Below are 19,422 nucleotides of genomic sequence, written 5' to 3' on the forward strand. Positions count from 1 at the left end.
GAAGAGGCCAACTCTGCAACCGAAGTACTAGTAGCATTTACCACTCCCAGTATATCCTGCAGTTTGTTATTAATGCTCTCAAAGCCTTCACTATGGGAAGAGCTGGACTTTGATAAACCCTGTTCTACGCGGTCCGTGTTATCTGAACCTAACTCAGCCTGAGGGACAGATCTCTGTACCCCTCCTCTAGTTTTAGGTGGTGGTGACTTCAGAAATTTATCTAATTGAGCCTGTGGGCTTCCCCCTGATCCACCTTTTGGAGAGGTCAAACCACCTGATTTACGGTATTTTGGCGGCATTTTTATATATGTAAGTCAATATATTGCATCTATGTACATAGTTCCCACACAGCAATATCTCATATATGTATACACAGAGCACCACCCATCGATATTAACAGGTACACATAAGAGAGAGATACAGATAATGGTTAGATATAAACGACGGAGAGAGAGGTAATCACTGAGTCGATCTAAATGCCAGAGACCCTGGGTAAATGCGAAATAACTGGTTACCTCCCCCAGATCATAAGGAAAAATATAATTGCCAGCAGTTATATAACGGCCATATAGAAGTAAATGCAGCAATCCCAATTAAGCTCTAAACAAGGTGCTGAGGCTCAGCTTTAAGGTATATGTTCCAAAAGAAAAGTGCCGGAGCAGGGTATCCAGTGGGCGCACCTTCTTAAGTTCAATCTGCGCACACCAAAATTTGGCTTTTCCACCGCACAGATGCGATATCGGAGTGCCCCACAAAAAGCTGAGATTATCAAAAGAGCCGGTCCGACCAGAAATAGAAGGAGGCACGGTCCAGAGAACTATAACACGAAGAGGGCCTTTATAGGGCTAACTGTTCATCTGTATTTGCACAATGAAGGAAGGTTCACCAGAGAAGGCTTACCAGCTCCAACACCCAGCACCACACAGGCAGCAAGACAGCGTGCAGCGAATCACGCCAGGGAGCGGGCGTCGGATAACGGGACAGAGCAGGCAGTGTTCAGGTGGCCGATAGCAGCAGGCAGCGGCGGCAGGGTAGAGCAGGAGTCCGGAGCCAGTGTAATAGGAAGCTTACCAACTCCAGCACCCAACACCTCAAAGGCAGCGAATCACCCTCAGCTGGTCACAGCAAGCAGCCGGCAGTAAATCAAAGCAGTCAGCTTACAGCTTGCGAAGGATCACAGCAGGCAGCAAGCGGCGGGATGCGGTAGATCAAGGTTCCATCTAGGCTCGACTAGCCAGGCCTGGCCAGGGGACGGCGTTCCTTAGGATCCACATCAGAGCGAACGAGGCGAGGCGGATAGAGAGAGGAGAGGGCTGTCGGAGGAGGAGCGCGGCACACCTACGTCATGCCGCTACGGAGCTCACATTTCAGTATGAAATAACAAAGCATTGTGTGTCGCATCCAACTCGTTGCACAGTTGCGAAAACAGTCGACTGTTTAACCACCTCAGCCCCCAGTGCTTAAACACCCTGAAAGACCAGGCCACTTTTTACACTTCTGACCTACACTACTTTCACCGTTTATTGCTCGGTCATGCAACTTACCACCCAAATGACTTTTACCTCCTTTTCTTCTCACTAATAGAGCTTTCATTTGGTGGTATTTCATTGCTGCTGACATTTTTACTTTTTTTGTTATTAATCGAAATTTAACGATTTTTTTGCAAAAAAATGACATTTTTCACTTTCAGTTGTAAAATTTTGCAAAAAAAAACGACATCCATATAGAAATTTTGCTCTAAATTTATAGTTCTACATGTCTTTGATAAAAAAAAAATGTTTGGGTAAAAAAAAAATGGTTTGGGTAAAAGTTATAGCGTTTACAAACTATGGTACAAAAATGTGAATTTCCGCTTTTTGAAGCAGCTCTGACTTTCTGAGCACCTGTCATGTTTCCTGAGGTTCTACAATGCCCAGACATTAAAAACACCCCACAAATGACCCCATTTCGGAAAGTACACACCCTAAGGTATTCGCTGATGGGCATAGTGAGTTCATAGAACTTTTTATTTTTTGTCACAAGTTAGTGGAAAATGCTGATTTTTTTTTTTTTTTTTTTCATACAAAGTCTCATATTCCACTAACTTGTGACAAAAAATAAAAACTTCCATGAACTCACTATGCCCATCAGCGAATACCTTGGGGTCTCTTCTTTCCAAAATGGGGTCACTTGTGGGGTAGTTATACTGCCCTGGCATTCTAGGGGCCCAAATGTGTGGTAAGGAGTTTGAAATCAAATTCTGTAAAAAATGACCAGTGAAATCCGAAAGGTGCTCTTTGGAATATGGGCCCCTTTGCCCACCTAGGCTGCAAAAAAGTGTCACACATCTGGTATCTCCGTACTCAGGAGAAGTTGGGGAATGTGTTTTGGGGTGTCATTTTACATATACCCATGCTGGGTGAGAGAAATATCTTGGCAAAAGACAACTTTTCCCATTTTTTTATACAAAGTTGGCATTTGACCAAGATATTTATCTCACCCAGCATGGGTATATGTAAAAAGACACCACAAAACACATTCCTCAACTTCTCCTGAATACAGAGATACCAGATGTGTGACACTTTTTTGCAGCCTAGGTGGGCAAAGGGGCCCACATTCCAAAGAGCACCTTTAGGATTTCACAGGTCATTTTTTACAGAATTTGATTTCAAACTCCTTACCACACATTTGGGCCCCTAGAATGCCAGGGCAGTATAACTACCCCACAAGTGACCCCATTTTGGAAAGAAGAGACCCCAAGGTATTTGCTGATGGGCATAGTGAGTTCATGGAAGTTTTTATTTTTTGTCACAAGTTAGTGGAATATGAGACTTTGTATGAAAAAAAAAATTAAAAAAAATCAGCATTTTCCACTAACTTGTGACAAAAAATAAAAAATTCTAGGAACTCGCCATGCCCCTCACGGAATACCTTGGGGTGTCTTCTTTCCAAAATGGGGTCACTTGTGGGGTAGTTATACTGCCCTGGCATTTTCCAGGGGCCCTAATGTGTGGTAAGTAGGTAAATGACCTGTGAAATCCTAAAGGTGCTCTTTGGAATGTGGGCCCCTTTGCCCACCTAGGCTGCAAAAAAGTGTCACACATCTGGTATCGCCGTATTCAGGAGAAGTTGGGGAATGTGTTTTGGGGTGTCTTTTACATATACCCATGCTGGGTGAGATAAATATCTTGGCAAAAGACAACTTTTCCCATTTTTTTATACAAAGTTGGCATTTGACCAAGATATTTCTCTCACCCAGCATGGGTATATGTAAAATGACACCCCAAAACACATTCCCCACCTTCTCCTGAGTACGGGGATACCAGATGTGTGACACTTTTTTGCAGCCTAGATGCGCAAAGGGGCCCAAATTCTTTTTAGGAGGGCATTTTTAGACATTTGGATACCAGACTTCTTCTCATGCTTTGGGGCCCCTAGAATGCCAGGGCAGTATAAATACCCCACATGTGACCCCATTTTGGAAAGAAGACACCCCAAGGTATTCAATGAGGGGCATGGCGAGTTCATAGAAATTTTTTTTTTTTGGCACAAGTTAGCGGAAATTGATATTTTTAATTTTTTTCTCACAAAGTCTCCCGTTCCGCTAACTTGGGACAAAAATTTCAATCTTTCATGGACTCAATATGCCCCTCACGGAATACCTGGGGGTGTCTTCTTTCCGAAATGGGGTCACATGTGGGGTATTTATACTGCCCTGGCATTCTAGGGGCCCTAAAGCGTGAGAAGAAGTCTGGAATATAAATGTCTAAAAAATTTTACGCATTTGGTTTCCGTGAGGGGTATGGTGAGTTCATGTGAGATTTTATTTTTTGACACAAGTTAGTGGAATATGAGACTTTGTAAAAAAAAAAAAAAAAAATTCCGCTAACTTGGGCCAAAAAAATGTCTAAATGGAGCCTTACAGGGGGTGATCAATGACAGGGGGGTGATCAATGACAGGGGGGTGATCAATGACAGGGGGGTAATCAATGACAGGGGGGTGATCAGGGAGTCTATATGGGGTGATAACCACAGTCATTGATCACGCCCGTGTAAGGCTTCATTCAGACGTCCGGATGCGTTTTGCGGATCCGATCCATCTATCAGTGGATCCGTAAAAATCATGCGGACGTCTGAATGGAGCTTTACAGGGGGGTAATCAATGACAGGGGGGTAATCAATGACAGGGGGGTGATCAGGGAGTCTATATGGGGTGATCACCACAGTCATTGATCACGCCCCTGTAAGGCTTCATTCAGACGTCCGTATGCGTTTTGCGGATCCGATCCATCTATCAGTGCATCCGTAAAAATCATGCGGACATCTGAATGGAGCTTTACAGGGGGGTAATCAATGACAGGGGGGTGATCAGGGAGTCTATATGGGGTGATCACCACAGTCATTGATCACGCCCCTGTAAGGCTTCATTCAGACGTCCGGATGCGTTTTGCGGATCCGATCCATCTATCAGTGGATCCGTAAAAATCATGCGGACGTCTGAATGGAGCTTTACAGGGGGGTAATCAATGACAGGGGGGTAATCAATGACAGGGGGGTGATCAATGACAGGGGGGTGATCAGGGAGTCTATATGGGGTGATCACCACAGTCATTGATCATGCCCCTGTAAGGCTTCATTCAGACGTCCGGATGCGTTTTGCGGATCGGATCCATCTATCAGTGCATCCGTAAAAATCATGCGGACGTCTGAATGGAGCTTTACAGGGGGGTAATCAATGACAGGGGGGTAATCAATGACAGGGGGGTGATCAGGGAGTCTATATGGGGTGATCACCACAGTCATTGATCATGCCCCTGTAAGGCTTCATTGAGACGTCCGGATGCGTTTTGCGGATCCGATCCATCTATCAGTGCATCCGTAAAAATCATGCGGACATCTGAATGGAGCTTTACAGGGGGGTAATCAATGACAGGGGGGTGATCAGGGAGTCTATATGGGGTGATCACCACAGTCATTGATCACGCCCCTGTAAGGCTTCATTTAGACGTCCGGATGCGTTTTGCGGATCCAATCCATCTATCAGTGGATCCGTAAAAATCATGCGGACGTCTGAATGGAGCTTTACAGGGGGGTAATCAATGACAAGGGGGTAATCAATGACAGGGGGGTGATCAATGACAGGGGGGTGATCAGGGAGTCTATATGGGGTGATCACCACAGTCATTGATCATGCCCCTGTAAGGCTTCATTCAGACGTCCGGATGCGTTTTGCGGATCGGATCCATCTATCAGTGCATCCGTAAAAATCATGCGGACGTCTGAATGGAGCTTTACAGGGGGGTAATCAATGACAGGGGGGTAATCAATGACAGGGGGGTGATCAGGGAGTCTATATGGGGTGATCACCACAGTCATTGATCATGCCCCTGTAAGGCTTCATTGAGACGTCCGGATGCGTTTTGCGGATCCGATCCATCTATCAGTGGATCCGTAAAAATCATGCGGACATCTGAATGGAGCTTTACAGGGGGGTAATCAATGACAGGGGGGTGATCAGGGAGTCTATATAGGGTGATAACCACAGTCATTGATCATGCCCCTGTAAGGCTTCATTCAGACGTCCGGATGCGTTTTGCGGATCCGATCCATCTATCAGTGGATCCGTAAAAATCATGCGGACATCTGAATGGAGCTTTACAGGGGGTTGATCAATGACAGGGGTGTAATCAATGACAGGGGGGTGATCAGGGAGTCTATATGGGGTGATAACCACAGTCATTGATCATGCCCCTGTAAGGCTTCATTCAGACGTCCGGATGCGTTTTGCGGATCCGATCCATCTATCAGTGGATCCGTAAAAATCATGCGGACATCTGAATGGAGCTTTACAGGGGGGTGATCAATGACAGGGGGGTAATCAATGACAGGGGGGTGATCAGGGAGTCTATATGGGGTGATCAGGGGTGATCAGGGGCTAATAAGGGGTTAATAAGTGACGGGGGGGGGGGGGGGGTGTAGTGTAGTGTAGTGGTGCTTGGTGCTACTTTACAGAGCTGCCTGTGTCCTCTGGTGGTCGATCCAAACAAAGGGGACCACCAGAGGACCAGGTAGCAGGTATATTAGACGCTGTTATCAAAACAGCGTCTAATATACCTGTTAGGGGTTAAAAAAAACACATCTCCAGGCTGCCAGCGAACGATCGCCGCTGGCAGGCTGGAGATCAACTCTCTTACCTTCCGTTCCTGTGAGCGCGCGCGCCTGTGTGCGCGCGTTCACAGGAAATCTCGGCCATCGCGAGATGACGCGTATATGCGTGACTGTGCGCAGCGCTGCCACCTCCGGAACGCGATCCTGCGTTAGGCGGTCCGGAGGTGGTTAAACTGCTCGCCTTTACAAAATTGACACAACTTATGACGCTTTTCATAACTTCCTGTAAATTTTGTGGCAGCGTCTTCGTTGCTAATATTTGCCTATGAATCATACAGTGAGTTCCAATGACTTTTGGTGACTCATTCAGTACCACACGTTGAAATCCAGATCGACATCCTAGCATAGCTGGAGCACAATCAGTACAAACACCACAAACCTTTTCCCAAGAGATCTGATGCTCTTTCAGAAATGATCCAACTTTGTCAAATACATCATGTGCAGTAGTTGTCGTTTCAAGAGGTTTGCAAAAAAGAAACTCATCTTTAAAGTCGCCGTCATTAATATACCTCACAAAAACCAGTAACTGTGAACAGTTTGCCACGTCTGTAGATTCATCAAGCTGGATACTAAATATTGGAAGTGGAGCAGATTTAATTTCCTGTACTACCTTACTAAGAATATCAGCCGACCTGTCATCTAATCGTCTGCGAACAGTATCGTTAGATAAGAAAATTGCATTCAATTTCTTAACATATTCGTCTCCGATCATAACTCGAACAATGTCTTTGGCCGCTGGCAACAGTAAATCCTCACCAATGGTGTGAGGTTTCATAGCTCTGGCAATTCTACGTGCCACCAAATATGAAGCTTCAACGGCTGCTACGTTTTGTTTGTAATACTTGCCACCAGTGTCAAGTCTGGCTTTTTTGAGTGCATCAGCTTTGCTTCTAAAATAGTTGGTATCCCTGCCGGCAAAGCTCGGATGCTTGCTATCAAAATGGCGTTTTAGTTTGTTTGGCTTCATAGATTCAGCTGATAGAACTTCACAACAAATAACACATTGTGGTTTCTCAATCCCTACTGTAATTATTGAGGTAAAACCATACTGTAAAAAATCCTCACTATATTTTCTTATTTTATGGTTCTTCTCTACACGATCCATTGTCATGGGGTGGTTTGTTATCTAAATGAAAATAATATATGACAATAGCTGATGAACAATAATTCAAGTGTTGCCCTGTCTTACCTCCAATGCCTTTAACACAGCAGCTGCTTTCTACAATACCTGCTCTCTGCAGATGTGTGACCAGTCTGCATAAATACAGTGGCGCCAACCCCAGTGTCGGACTGGAACTCCCGCCAAAAACACGCACAGGGGGGGGGGGGGGGGGCGTGGCCTGACCGGCATGGAGTGAGGACGCAGGTCGCTTCAGCTCCGGTATAATCCTGTCTGTATCCTGACCATCCGTTCTGGTGGAACCCGATTTTTTATCAAAGGACCCTCAGTGAGTCTCTGTGACTGACCCCCCTAAGGCTCGCCTGTCTCTGTGCCTTGCGGCTGCTGCCGGACGCTACCTTGGGGCCGGGCCTGTACCCCAGATGACATCCCTGTCTGCTGGCCGGTTCTATCGGTGGGGGCGCCGGTGAAAAACAGTATCCTGCTATACTCACCTGCACCGGAGGCCGAGCAGAGCTTGGAGACTCATTCCGGTGGGTTGCACTTACCTTTCTTCCCGGCCGGACGGTTAATCCTGCACGCTTGGAGCCGCGGGCGCCATCTTGGCCGCAGCTCTGAAGACGTCCGCACCTCTCCCTCTGTAGCCCGCGCTCCAGGTAAAGATCCTTCTCTTCTCCTGCATTACTAAAGAGACTTTCCTGGGGCGGTGTGACGCCGGTTGGGGACACTGGGACTACATTTGCCTCAGTATAGAGAGAGCTGACACATTTACTAGGCCACAGGCGTTTTTGCTGGAGTGCTTCCTCTTTAATATCAAAGTGTGGTGCTTGCAGGAGGTTTTATGGGCCGCAAAACGGGCACCTCAGGGCCTGCTATCCCTCCTAAGTTGATGCTCGACAATATGAGCCAAACAGATGGCCAGGAAGCTGGGGCTTCTTCTCCACGTACAGAGGTGGACCTTGCAAAAGTTATGGCGGCCATTACTAACTGCCAAACGACACTCACGGTCAAAATTGACCATGTACAGGCCGACCTAACTCTCCTCAGGCATGATATCGATAAGATCCGGGAGAGAACAACTGAGGTGGAGAGAAGGCTGGGAGAGGTGGAAGATACTGTTCAACGTGAGGATTCGGTGGTCCGTGCTCTGCAAAATCAAGTTAAAACCCTGGCAGCAAAAGTGGAGGATGCCGAAAATCGAAATAGGAGAAATAATATCAGGATTATGGGTTTACCGGAGAGGGCAGAGGGTCCATCCCCTGAGGAATTTACGGAGCGCCTTATCAAACAAATCCTGAGCCCAATTACCCTATCGGGGACTTTTGCAGTGGAGCGGGCGCACAGGATTCCTACTCGTCCTCTGCCCCCTGGAGCCCCGTCACGTCCTTTTATCTTTAAAGTGCTCAACTATAGAGACCGGGATGCTATACTGGCGACGGCCCGTCGTATGAAGGACATTCATTTTGACAACGTCCGGATTTCCTTCTACCCGGACTTCTCCACAGAGGTGCAGAAACAACGCAGGCAATTCACAGCAGTGAGAGTTCGGTTGCGGGAGAAAGGCCTTGTCTACGCCATGATGTATCCAGCACGTCTCAGAGTCCAGGATGGAGAAGTGGTGAAATTCTTCGGCACCCCAGAGGAGGCGTCCGACTGGCTGGACCGCAGGGGCTGAGTAAATTGGGACCTGTGTACTGAGAGTCTTAATTCATGTTCAGGATGGTCACTTTATATGTGGGAGCTGAATGTGCTAAAGCTAGGTTGTCCTACTGTCTAGGTTCAGTTCTTAGGTTTACCTAGAGTGGTGGGCGGCAGCACGGGCCTCCCCGTCCTGATCTACTAGAGAGGAGATTGATCATGGGGTATTCAGGCTTGGATAGGTTGGGGATATCTGGGCAGGGTGGGGGGAGTTGCCCGCAGTTCTGGGCATGTTGGGATGGTTTTACTGCATTCTTGAAGTATGGGTGTGACTGTGTGTATGTATGGTTTGGGTGGTGCATTCTCCTTGTGGGGTATAGCTTTGACACTCCACCGTAATGGCAATCTGTCGGTTTGTCTCCTGGAATGTCAGGGGACTAAATGATAAAATTAAAAGATCCCTTGTCTTCAATTTTGTAAAGAAACATAACCCTGATTTATTGATATTGCAGGAGACACATCTGCAGGGGCGGAAATTGCTGGCGTTGAAGAGACCTTGGGTGGGAGCGGCTTACCATGCGGTATATAGTTCCAGAGCGAGAGGTGTGTCAATTCTGGTGGCGAAGTCCCTTCCCTTCCGATCTTATTCTGTTCAGACTGACATGATGGGGCGTTTTGTGATCCTTCATGCTGCAATCAGAGGCATTGATTATCTCGTGATAGGGGTGTATGTCCCTCCCCCTTTTCAGAGGGATGTGTTGGACGAAATTATGAAACGTGTTGCAGCGTTGCCTCCGGTGCCTCTGATTGTGCTTGGGGATTATAATGCGGTGTTAGACCGTGCGATGGATAGCCTTCGCCCTGGGGGGACGCATACTGATGCGTTGAATTCCTGGGCAGAGGTATTTGCTCTAACAGAGGGCTGGAGATATATGCACCCTGACCTTCGGCAATACTCTTGCTATTCGGCTTCCTATGCAGCGTTCTCTCGGATCGACTTAGTATTTCTCAGTAAGGAGCTGTTACCCTCGCTGGTAGCCACGGAATATTTGCCGAGAGGCATTTCTGACCATGCCCCCCTATTGGTGATTCTGAGACAGCCGCTTGCACCTGCCGAAAGGCTATGGAGACTTAATAGTAAATGGCTTGAGGTGTTGCCGGTGGGTTGGGCTGCACAGCAGGGGATGAAGGATTATTGGGAACTTAATGAGGGCTCTACTAATCCTCTGGTGGAGTGGGAGGCATTTAAAGCTGTGCTACGTGGTACGTTGATTCAGGCAATTGCATCATACAGGAAAGAGCTGAGTGCCACTAGAGTTAAACTAGAAGACGAGGTAGTAGGGAAGGAGCAGGCCTATATCACAGACCCAAATGGTGCGAACCGTAGTTTGTGGGATGAGGCCCAGAGGAAACTTAATTTGCATCTCACTGAGTATACCCAGAAGAAATTGCTGTTCCAGAGGCGCCTAGTCTTTGCAGATGGCGACAAAAATGGGAGTGCCTTGGCTTTCCTGGCTAGGACCGAGGTGCCACAGACGGTAGTTCCGCACATTACCTGCAGGGATGGCTTGAAGGTATATCGACCGGCAGATATTTGTGAACAGTTTGTTCAGTTTTATACTGACCTATACAGTTCTAAATCCACTTCCTCCCCAGAGGGGATTCGTTCATTCCTTCAATCCATCCCACTTACACCTTTGGCTGCGGCTAATAGTAAATATTTAGGGAGAGCTATTGATGAAGGGGAGGTCAGGGCAGCAATCGAGGACATGGCGCCTGGGAAGTCGCCTGGTCCGGACGGCTTCCCGATTGAATGGTACAGGTTGGATGTTACTTTGCAATCTGCACGTTTACTCAGGCTTTTTGATTATGCATGTGAGTCCGGGAAGTTGCCTTCTCCCTTTGGGGAGGCGACCATCGTGGTAATTCACAAGGTTGGGAAGCCTCCGGATCAGTGTGCTTCATACAGGCCGATTTCCCTTCTAAACACGGATGCCAAGATCTTGGCCAAAGTTCTGACTAAGCGTCTTGGTGAGGTGATACTGTCCATTATTGACCCAGATCAATCTGGTTTTATGCCCGGGAAGACGACTGATATAAATCTTAGGAGATTATTTACCAACTTGCAGGTCAGGCACGATAATGCGGGTTCAAGAATCTTGGCAGCCCTAGATAACGAAAAGGCCTTTGACTCGGTGGAGTGGCATTTTATTTGGGAGACAATGTTTCGCCTTGGTTTCCCTTCCTCCTTTATTAAGTGGGTCAAATTGTTATATCAGGCACCTATAGCACGGATTAGAGTGAATGGAGTCATGTCCAGGCCCTTCAGGCTGTATAGAGGCACTAGGCAAGGGTGTCCTCTGTCCCCTTTGTTGTTCGCCCTGATAATGGAACCTTTGACACAGCTGATCAACAATAGCTCTCTGATAGAGGGGTGGACGATAGCCGGGATTCAGGAGAAGGTGTCACTGTACGCGGATGACCTGTTAGTCTACTTGGCTGACCCTGGCCCTTCCTTAGAGACCCTGCTAGACGTGGTGAATGGTTATGGGGGATACTCGGGACTACGGGTAAACTGGACCAAGTCTAGTTTATGTATTATAGATGTAGATGAACCTGTGGACATCTCCCCGGTATCACCACTGAGGGTAGTGGAAAGCTTTCTTTACCTGGGAATACATATTCATAGGGACCCTAGGCAGTTCTGTCAATTGAATCTGAGACCTACTATGGAATATGTCACGCGTAAGCTGGAAGCCTGGGAAAATCTTCCTTTGACCCTGGTGGGAAGAATCAACATTGTTAAGATGGTGTTGCTCCCCAAACTTCTGTATATTTATAGAGCAGCTCCGGTTAGGATCCCTAAGTCCCATTTTGACATTTTGGATAGAACCTTGTCCCGTTTCTTGTGGCTCCATCGGTCCCCCAGACTTGCGAGAAAGACACTGAAAGCCTCCTACGTACAGGGGGGTTTGCAGCTTCCGGATATGTATATTTACTACATAGCTACGCGCCTAATGTATGCATCTTGGTGGATTAGGGCAGATGCCAATAACCCGGCGGTGGTATTAGAGGGGGCGCTAGCTGGATCATTTGAAGCTCTAACTAATCTGGTGTACAGGGGGGGAAGGGTCACAGGTCCTGGGTTATATACAGAGTCTATGGTGACAGTTAGCGAGGCTTGGGTGAGATTTGTGGAGATACATGCTGAAAGTCAGGCGGTGGACACCTGGTCCCCTTATATTCCACTATGGCGTAATAGGCTTCTTCCAGAGCTCTTGCACCTTTCCGATTTTGAATTCTGGCCTAGGAAGGGCCTTAAGTATCTAACACAGTTATTCCATGAAGGGATCTTCCGTTCCTTTGAGAGCCTGCGGGCTGAGTTCCGGCTGCCCCGGACGAGCTTTTACCGCTTCCTCCAATTGAGACATGCCTGTGAGAAACAATTTAAATCCCTGTCCTTAAAATTAGAGTGTGGCCCACTAGAGTCAGTAGCCAGAAGGAAAATCCCATGCAAACCTACACTGCGTGCAGAATTATTAGGCAAATGAGTATTTTGACCACATCATCCTCTTTATGCATGTTGTCTTACTCCAAGCTGTATAGGCTCGAAAGCCTACTACCAATTAAGCATATTAGGTGATGTGCATCTCTGTAATGATAAGGGGTGTGGTCTAATGACATCAACACCCTATATTAGGTGTGCATAATTATTAGGCAACTTCCTTTCCTTTGGCAAAATGGGTCAAAAGAAGGACTTGACAGGCTCAGAAAAGTCAAAAATAGTGAGATATCTTGCAGAGGGATGCAGCACTCTTAAAATTGCAAAGCTTCTGAAGCGTGATCATCGAACAATCAAGCGTTTCATTCAAAATAGTCAACAGGGTCGCAAGAAGCGTGTGGAAAAACCAAGGCGCAAAATAACTGCCCATGAACTGAGAAAAGTCAAGCGTGCAGCTGCCAAGATGCCACTTGCCACCAGTTTGGCCATATTTCAGAGCTGCAACATCACTGGAGTGCCCAAAAGCACAAGGTGTGCAATACTCAAAGACATGGCCAAGGTAAGAAAGGCTGAAAGACGACCACCACTAAACAAGACACACAAGCTGAAACGTCAAGACTGGGCCAAGAAATATCTCAAGACTGATTTTTCTAAGGTTTTATGGACTGATGAAATGAGAGTGAGTCTTGATGGGCCAGATGGATGGGCCCGTGGCTGGATTAGTAAAGGGCAGAGAGCTCCACTCCGACTCAGACGCCAGCAAGGTGGAGGTGGAGTACTGGTTTGGGCTGGTATCATCAAAGATGAGCTTGTGGGGCCTTTTCGAGTTGAGGATGGAGTCAAGCTCAACTCCCAGTCCTACTGCCAGTTTCTGGAAGACACCTTCTTCAAGCAGTGGTACAGGAAGAAGTCTGCATCCTTCAAGAAAAACATGATTTTCATGCAGGACAATGCTCCATCACACGCGTCCAAGTACTCCACAGCGTGGCTGGCAAGAAAGGGTATAAAAGAAGAAAATCTAATGACATGGCCTCCTTGTTCACCTGATCTGAACCCCATTGAGAACCTGTGGTCCATCATCAAATGTGAGATTTACAAGGAGGGAAAACAGTACACCTCTCTGAACAGTGTCTGGGAGGCTGTGGTTGCTGCTGCACGCAATGTTGATGGTGAACAGATCAAAACACTGACAGAATCCATGGATGGCAGGCTTTTGAGTGTCCTTGCAAAGAAAGGTGGCTATATTGGTCACTGATTTGTTTTTGTTTTGTTTTTGAATGTCAGAAATGTATATTTGTGAATGTTGAGATGTTATATTGGTTTCACTGGTAAAAATAAATAATTGAAATGGGTATATATTTGTTTTTTGTTAAGTTGCCTAATAATTATGCACAGTAATAGTCACCTGCACACACAGATATCCCCCTAAAATAGCTAAAACTAAAAACAAACTAAAAACTACTTCCAAAAATATTCAGCTTTGATATTAATGAGTTTTTTGGGTTCATTGAGAACATGGTTGTTGTTCAATAATAAAATTAATCCTCAAAAATACAACTTGCCTAATAATTCTGCACTCCCTGTATATCTTCCTTTTATGCTGAAATTGTCAAAATGCAAGAATCCCCTATTAGGTGTTCCTTTGTTAAATGGGCTGAGGATATCCCGGATTTGGAGGATGCTCATTTGGAGGAGTGGCGTCTGAGATGGAAAACGTCGGTTATAAGTGCTAGAGATCAGCTCATTCAAGCTAAGTGGATGCACAGAGTGTACTTGACCCCACTGCGTCTTTATCAGATGCGGCAAATACCGAATCCTGGATGTGACAGATGTGGAGAGGCGAGGGACTCTTTCTTCCATATGGTGTGGCTCTGCCCGGTGATGAAGTCATACTGGAAGGGAATATGTAACTTTATTAATGTTAGGTTAGGGCTCCCAGGGATCTGTAATCCTATAATTTGTTTACTAGGGTTAGTCTCTGAAGCTACTCCTTCCAAATACAGCAGAATATTATTAAGATTGTTGATGTTCTATGGGAGGAAGAATATACTTTTGAACTGGAAACCGCCCAAGTGTCCTACAGTGAGCCAATGGGTACTCCTGATAAATAAAGACCTGCAAATGTACAAATTGACATACGAGGCAAGGGGATTGCCTGATCGATTTGATAATATCTGGGGCCTTTGGGTCCAGGCGGAGGGCACAACTTGAAGTCATTAGCGATGGCAAATGTATCACCCATTGTATGAATGTGAGTGTGTATGCGGTTTGAGTGAGTCCTAGAACTAATTTGATGATAACAGCGTTACCTTGTATTAAAGTCACTTATATGTCCTTTATGGTCAAGATATATGTTAATATTGGACTTGCCAATGTGAGTGCATGGGTCATGGAAGGATTGTTCTTCTCTATTCTCCCCTTGGGAGTGTTGTATTAAATGCAAAATGTTAAATAAACGCTATTAAAAAAAAAAAAAACACGCACAGACACCAATACACCAAATGTTAATACAAATACACAAGTATTCATTCATAACCACAGAACTTTAGCATAAATACAAAATATTTGTAAACCAAATAAATAACTTTAAAATAAATAATAAACAATAAATACCCCCTAAAAAATAAATCAGTGGTGCTCAGGGTACCCCTCAAATAAATAAATCAGCGGTGCTTCAGGTCCCCCCAAATAAATAAATCAATGGTGCTCAGGGTCCCCCAAATAAATAAATCAGAAGTGCTCAGGGTCCCCCAAATATATAAATCAGCGGTGATTCATGTCCTCCCAAATAAATTAAGCCTTGCTCAGCCAAATAATTAAAATAAAATTAGCCAGGCTCAATTAAATCATTGGTGGCAGTGGTGCCCAGCGGCGGTGTCATTAACGAAAAAAACTCGGACCTCAGCAGACAGGCGGCCCGACTTACCCGTCCAGACGTCAGGCTCCTTTAACCACCTCCGGACCGCCTAACGCAGGATCGCGTTCCGGAGGTGGCAGCCCTGCGCACAGTCACGCATATATGCGTCATTTCGCGAGACGCGAGATTTCCTGTGAACGCGCGCACACAGGCGCGCGCGCTCACAGGAACGGAAGGTAAGAGAGTTGATCTCCAGCCTGCCAGCGGCGATCGTTCGCTGGCAGGCTGGAGATGTGTTTTTTTTAACCCCTAACAGGTATATTAGACGCTGTTTTGATAACAGCGTCTAATATACCTGCTACCTGGTCCTCTGGTGGTCCCCTTTGTTTGGATCGACCACCAGAGGACACAGGTAGCTCAGTAAAGTCCCACCAAGCACCACTACACTACACTACACCCCCCCCCCCCGTCACTTATTAACCCCTTATTAGCCCCTGATCACCCCTGATCACCCCATATAGACTCCCTGATCACCCCCCTGTCATTGATTACCCCCCTGTCATTGATCAACCCCCTGTAAAGCTCCATAAGACGTCCACATGATTTTTACGGATCCACTGATAGATGGATCGGATCCGCAAAACGCATCCGGACGTCTGAATGAAGCCTTACAGGGGCATGATCAATGACTGTGGTTATCACCCCATATAGACTCCCTGATCACCCCCCTGTCATTGATTACCCCCCTGTAAAGCTCCATTCAGATGTCCGCATGATTTTTACGGATGCACTGATAGATGGATCGGATCCGCAAAACGCATCCGGACGTCTGAATGAAACCTTACAGGGGCATGATCAATGACTGTGGTTATCACCCCATATAGACTCCCTGATCACCCCCCTGTCATTGATTACACCCCTGTCAAGCTCCATTCAGATGTCCGCATGATTTTTACGGATCCACTGATAGATGGATCGGATCCGCAAAACGCATCCGGACGTCTGAATGAAGCCTTACAGGGGCATGATCAATGACTGTGGTTATCACCCCATATAGACTCCCTGATCACCCCCCTGTCATTGATTACCCCCCTGTAAAGCTCCATTCAGATGTCCGCATGATTTTTACGGATGCACTGATAGATGGATCGGATCCGCAAAACGCATACGGACGTCTGAATGAAGCCTTACAGGGGCGTGATCAATGACTGTGGTTATCACCCCATATAGACTCCCTGATCACCCCCCTGTCATTGATTACACCCCTGTCATTGATCTACCCCCTGTAAAGCTCCATTCAGATGTCCGCATGATTTTTACGGATGCACTGATAGATGGATCGGATCCGCAAAACGCATACGGACGTCTGAATGAAGCCTTACAGGGGCGTGATCAATGACTGTGGTGATCACCCCATATAGACTCCCTGATCACCCCCCTGTCATTGATTACACCCCTGTCATTGATCAACCCCCTGTAAAGCTCCATTCAGATGTCCGCATGATTTTTACGGATGCACTGATAGATGGATCGGATCCGTAAAACGCATACGGACGTCTGAATGAAGCCTTACAGGGGCGTGATCAATGACTGTGGTGATCACCCCATATAGACTCCCTGATCACCCCCCTGTCATTGATCACCACCCCTGTCATTGATCACCCCCCCTGTCATTGATCACCCCCCTGTCATTGATCACCCCCCCTGTCATTGATCACCCCCCTGTAAGGCTCCATTCAGACATTTTTTTGGCCCAAGTTAGCGGAATTATTTTTTTTTTCTTACAAAGTCTCATATTCCACTAACTTGTGTCAAAAAATAAAATCTCACATGAACTCACCATACCCCTCACGGAATCCAAATGCGTAAATTTTTTTAGACATTTATATTCCAGACTTCTCACGCTTTAGGGCCCCTAGAATGCCAGGGCAGTATAAATACCCCACATGTGACCCCATTTCGGAAAGAAGACACCCCCAGGTATTCCGTGAGGGGCATATTGAGTCCATGAAAGATTGAAATTTTTGTCCCAAGTTAGCGGAACGGGAGACTTTGTGAGAAAAAAATTAAAAATATCAATTTCCGCTAACTTGTGCCAAAAAAAAAAAATTTCTATGAACTCGCCATGCCCCTCATTGAATACCTTGGGGTGTCTTCTTTCCAAAATGGGGTCACATGTGGGGTATTTATACTGCCCTGGCATTCTAGGGGCCCCAAAGCGTGAGAAGAAGTCTGGTATCCAAATGTCTAAAAATGCCCTCCTAAAAGGACTTTGGGCACCTTTGCGCATCTAGGCTGCAAAAAAGTGTCACACATCTGGTATCGCCGTACTCAGGAGAAGTTGGGGAATGTGTTTTGGGGTGTCATTTTACATATACCCATGCTGGGTGAGAGAAATATCTTGGTCAAATGCCAACTTTGTATAAAAAAATGGGAAAAGTTGTCTTTTGCCAAGATATTTCTCTCACCCAGCATGGGTATATGTAAAATGACACCCCAAAACACATTCCCCAACTTCTCCTGAATACTGCGATACCACATGTGTGACACTTTTTTGCAGCCTAGGTGGGCAAAGGGGCCCATATTCCAAAGAGCACCTTTAGGATTTCACAGGTCATTTACCTACTTACCACACATTAGGGCCCCTGGAAAATGCCAGGGTAGTATAACTACCCCACAAGTGACCCCATTTTGGAAAGAAGACACCCCAAGGTATTCCGTGAGGGGCATGGCGAGTTCCTAGAAATTTTTATTTTTTGTCACAAGTTAGTGGAAAATGCTGATTTTTTTTTTTTTTTTTCATACAAAGTCTCATATTCCACTAACTTGTGACAAAAAATAAAAACTTCCATGAACTCACTATGCCCATCAGCGAATACCTTGGGGTCTCTTCTTTCCAAAATGGGGTCACTTGTGGGGTAGTTATACTGCCCTGGCATTCTAGGGGCCCAAATGTGTGGTAAGGAGTTTGAAATCAAATTCTGTAAAAAATGACCAGTGAAATCCGAAAGGTGCTCTTTGGAATATGGGCCCCTTTGCCCACCTAGGCTGCAAAAAAGTGTCACACATCTGGTATCGCCGTACTCAGGAGAAGTTGGGGAATGTGTTTTGGGGTGTCATTTTACATATACCCATGCTGGGTGAGAGAAATATCTTGGCAAAAGACAACTTTTCCCATTTTTTTATACAAAGTTGGCATTTGACCAAGATATTTATCTCACCCAGCATGGGTATATGTAAAAAGACACCACAAAACACATTCCTCAACTTCTCCTGAATACAGAGATACCAGATGTGTGACACTTTTTTGCAGCCTAGGTGGGCAAAGGGGCCCATATTCCAAAGAGCACCTTTCGGATTTCACAGGTCATTTTTTGCAGAATTTGATTTCAAACTCCTTACCACACATTTGGGCCCCTAGAATGCCAGGGCAGTATAACTACCCCACAAGTGACCCCATTTTGGAAAGAAGAGACCCCAAGGTATTCGCTGATGGGCATAGTTAGTTCATGGAAGTTTTTATTTTTTGTCACAAGTTAGTGGAATATGAGACTTTGTATGAAAAAAAAAAAAAAAAAATCATCATTTTCCACTAACTTGTGACAAAAAAAAAAAAAATTCTAGGAACTTGCCATGCCCCTCACGGAATATTTTGGGGTGTCTTCTTTCCAAAATGGGGTCACTTGTGGGGTAGTTATACTGCCCTGGCATTCTAGGGGCCCAAATGTGTGGTAAGGAGTTTGAAATCAAATTCTGTAAAAAATGACCTGTGAAATCCGAAAGGTGCTCTTTGGAATATGGGCCCCTTTGCCCACCTAGACTGCAAAAAAGTGTCACACATCTGGTATCTCCGTACTCAGGAGAAGTTGGGGAATGTGTTTTGGGGTGTCATTTTACATATACCCATGCTGGGTGAGAGAAATATCTTGGCAAAAGACAACTTTTCCCATTTTTTTATACAAAGTTGGCATTTGACCAAGATATTTATCTCACCCAGCATCGGTATATGTAAAATGACACCCCAAAACACATTCCTCAACTTCTCCTGAATACAGAGATACCAGATGTGTGACACTTTTTTGCAGCCTAGGTGGGCAAAGGGGCCCATATTCCAAAGAGCACCTTTCGGATTTCACTCGTCATTTTTTACAGAATTTG

At 46.0% G+C, this 19,422-nt stretch overlaps 1 protein-coding gene across 1 annotated transcript; it reads right to left on the reverse strand.

Moving 5' to 3' along the window:
* Positions 1–1,360: 1,360 nt before the first annotated feature.
* LOC120990901 (protein ZBED8-like) lies at positions 1,361–7,498 on the reverse strand. The gene is made up of 3 exons (XM_040419786.1): positions 7,493–7,498; positions 6,320–7,273; positions 1,361–1,441 (listed from the first exon to the last, which is right to left on the reverse strand). The coding sequence occupies exons 1-3, from the start codon at positions 7,496–7,498 to the stop codon at positions 1,361–1,363; spliced, it is 1,041 nt and encodes a 346-aa protein (XP_040275720.1).
* Between the last annotated feature and the right edge of the window lie 11,924 nt (positions 7,499–19,422).

Source organism: Bufo bufo, chromosome 2, assembly GCF_905171765.1.
Source record: "Bufo bufo chromosome 2, aBufBuf1.1, whole genome shotgun sequence".
Classification (NCBI taxonomy): domain Eukaryota; kingdom Metazoa; phylum Chordata; class Amphibia; order Anura; family Bufonidae; genus Bufo; species Bufo bufo.

Excerpts from the sequence above, each read along its gene's own strand:
- LOC120990901 (XM_040419786.1), bottom strand. Across the intron at positions 1,442-6,319 it reads ATTTTGTAAAGGCGAGCAGT|TTAAACAGTCGACTGTTTTC; the intron begins TTAACCACCTCC and ends GGGCTGAGGTGG.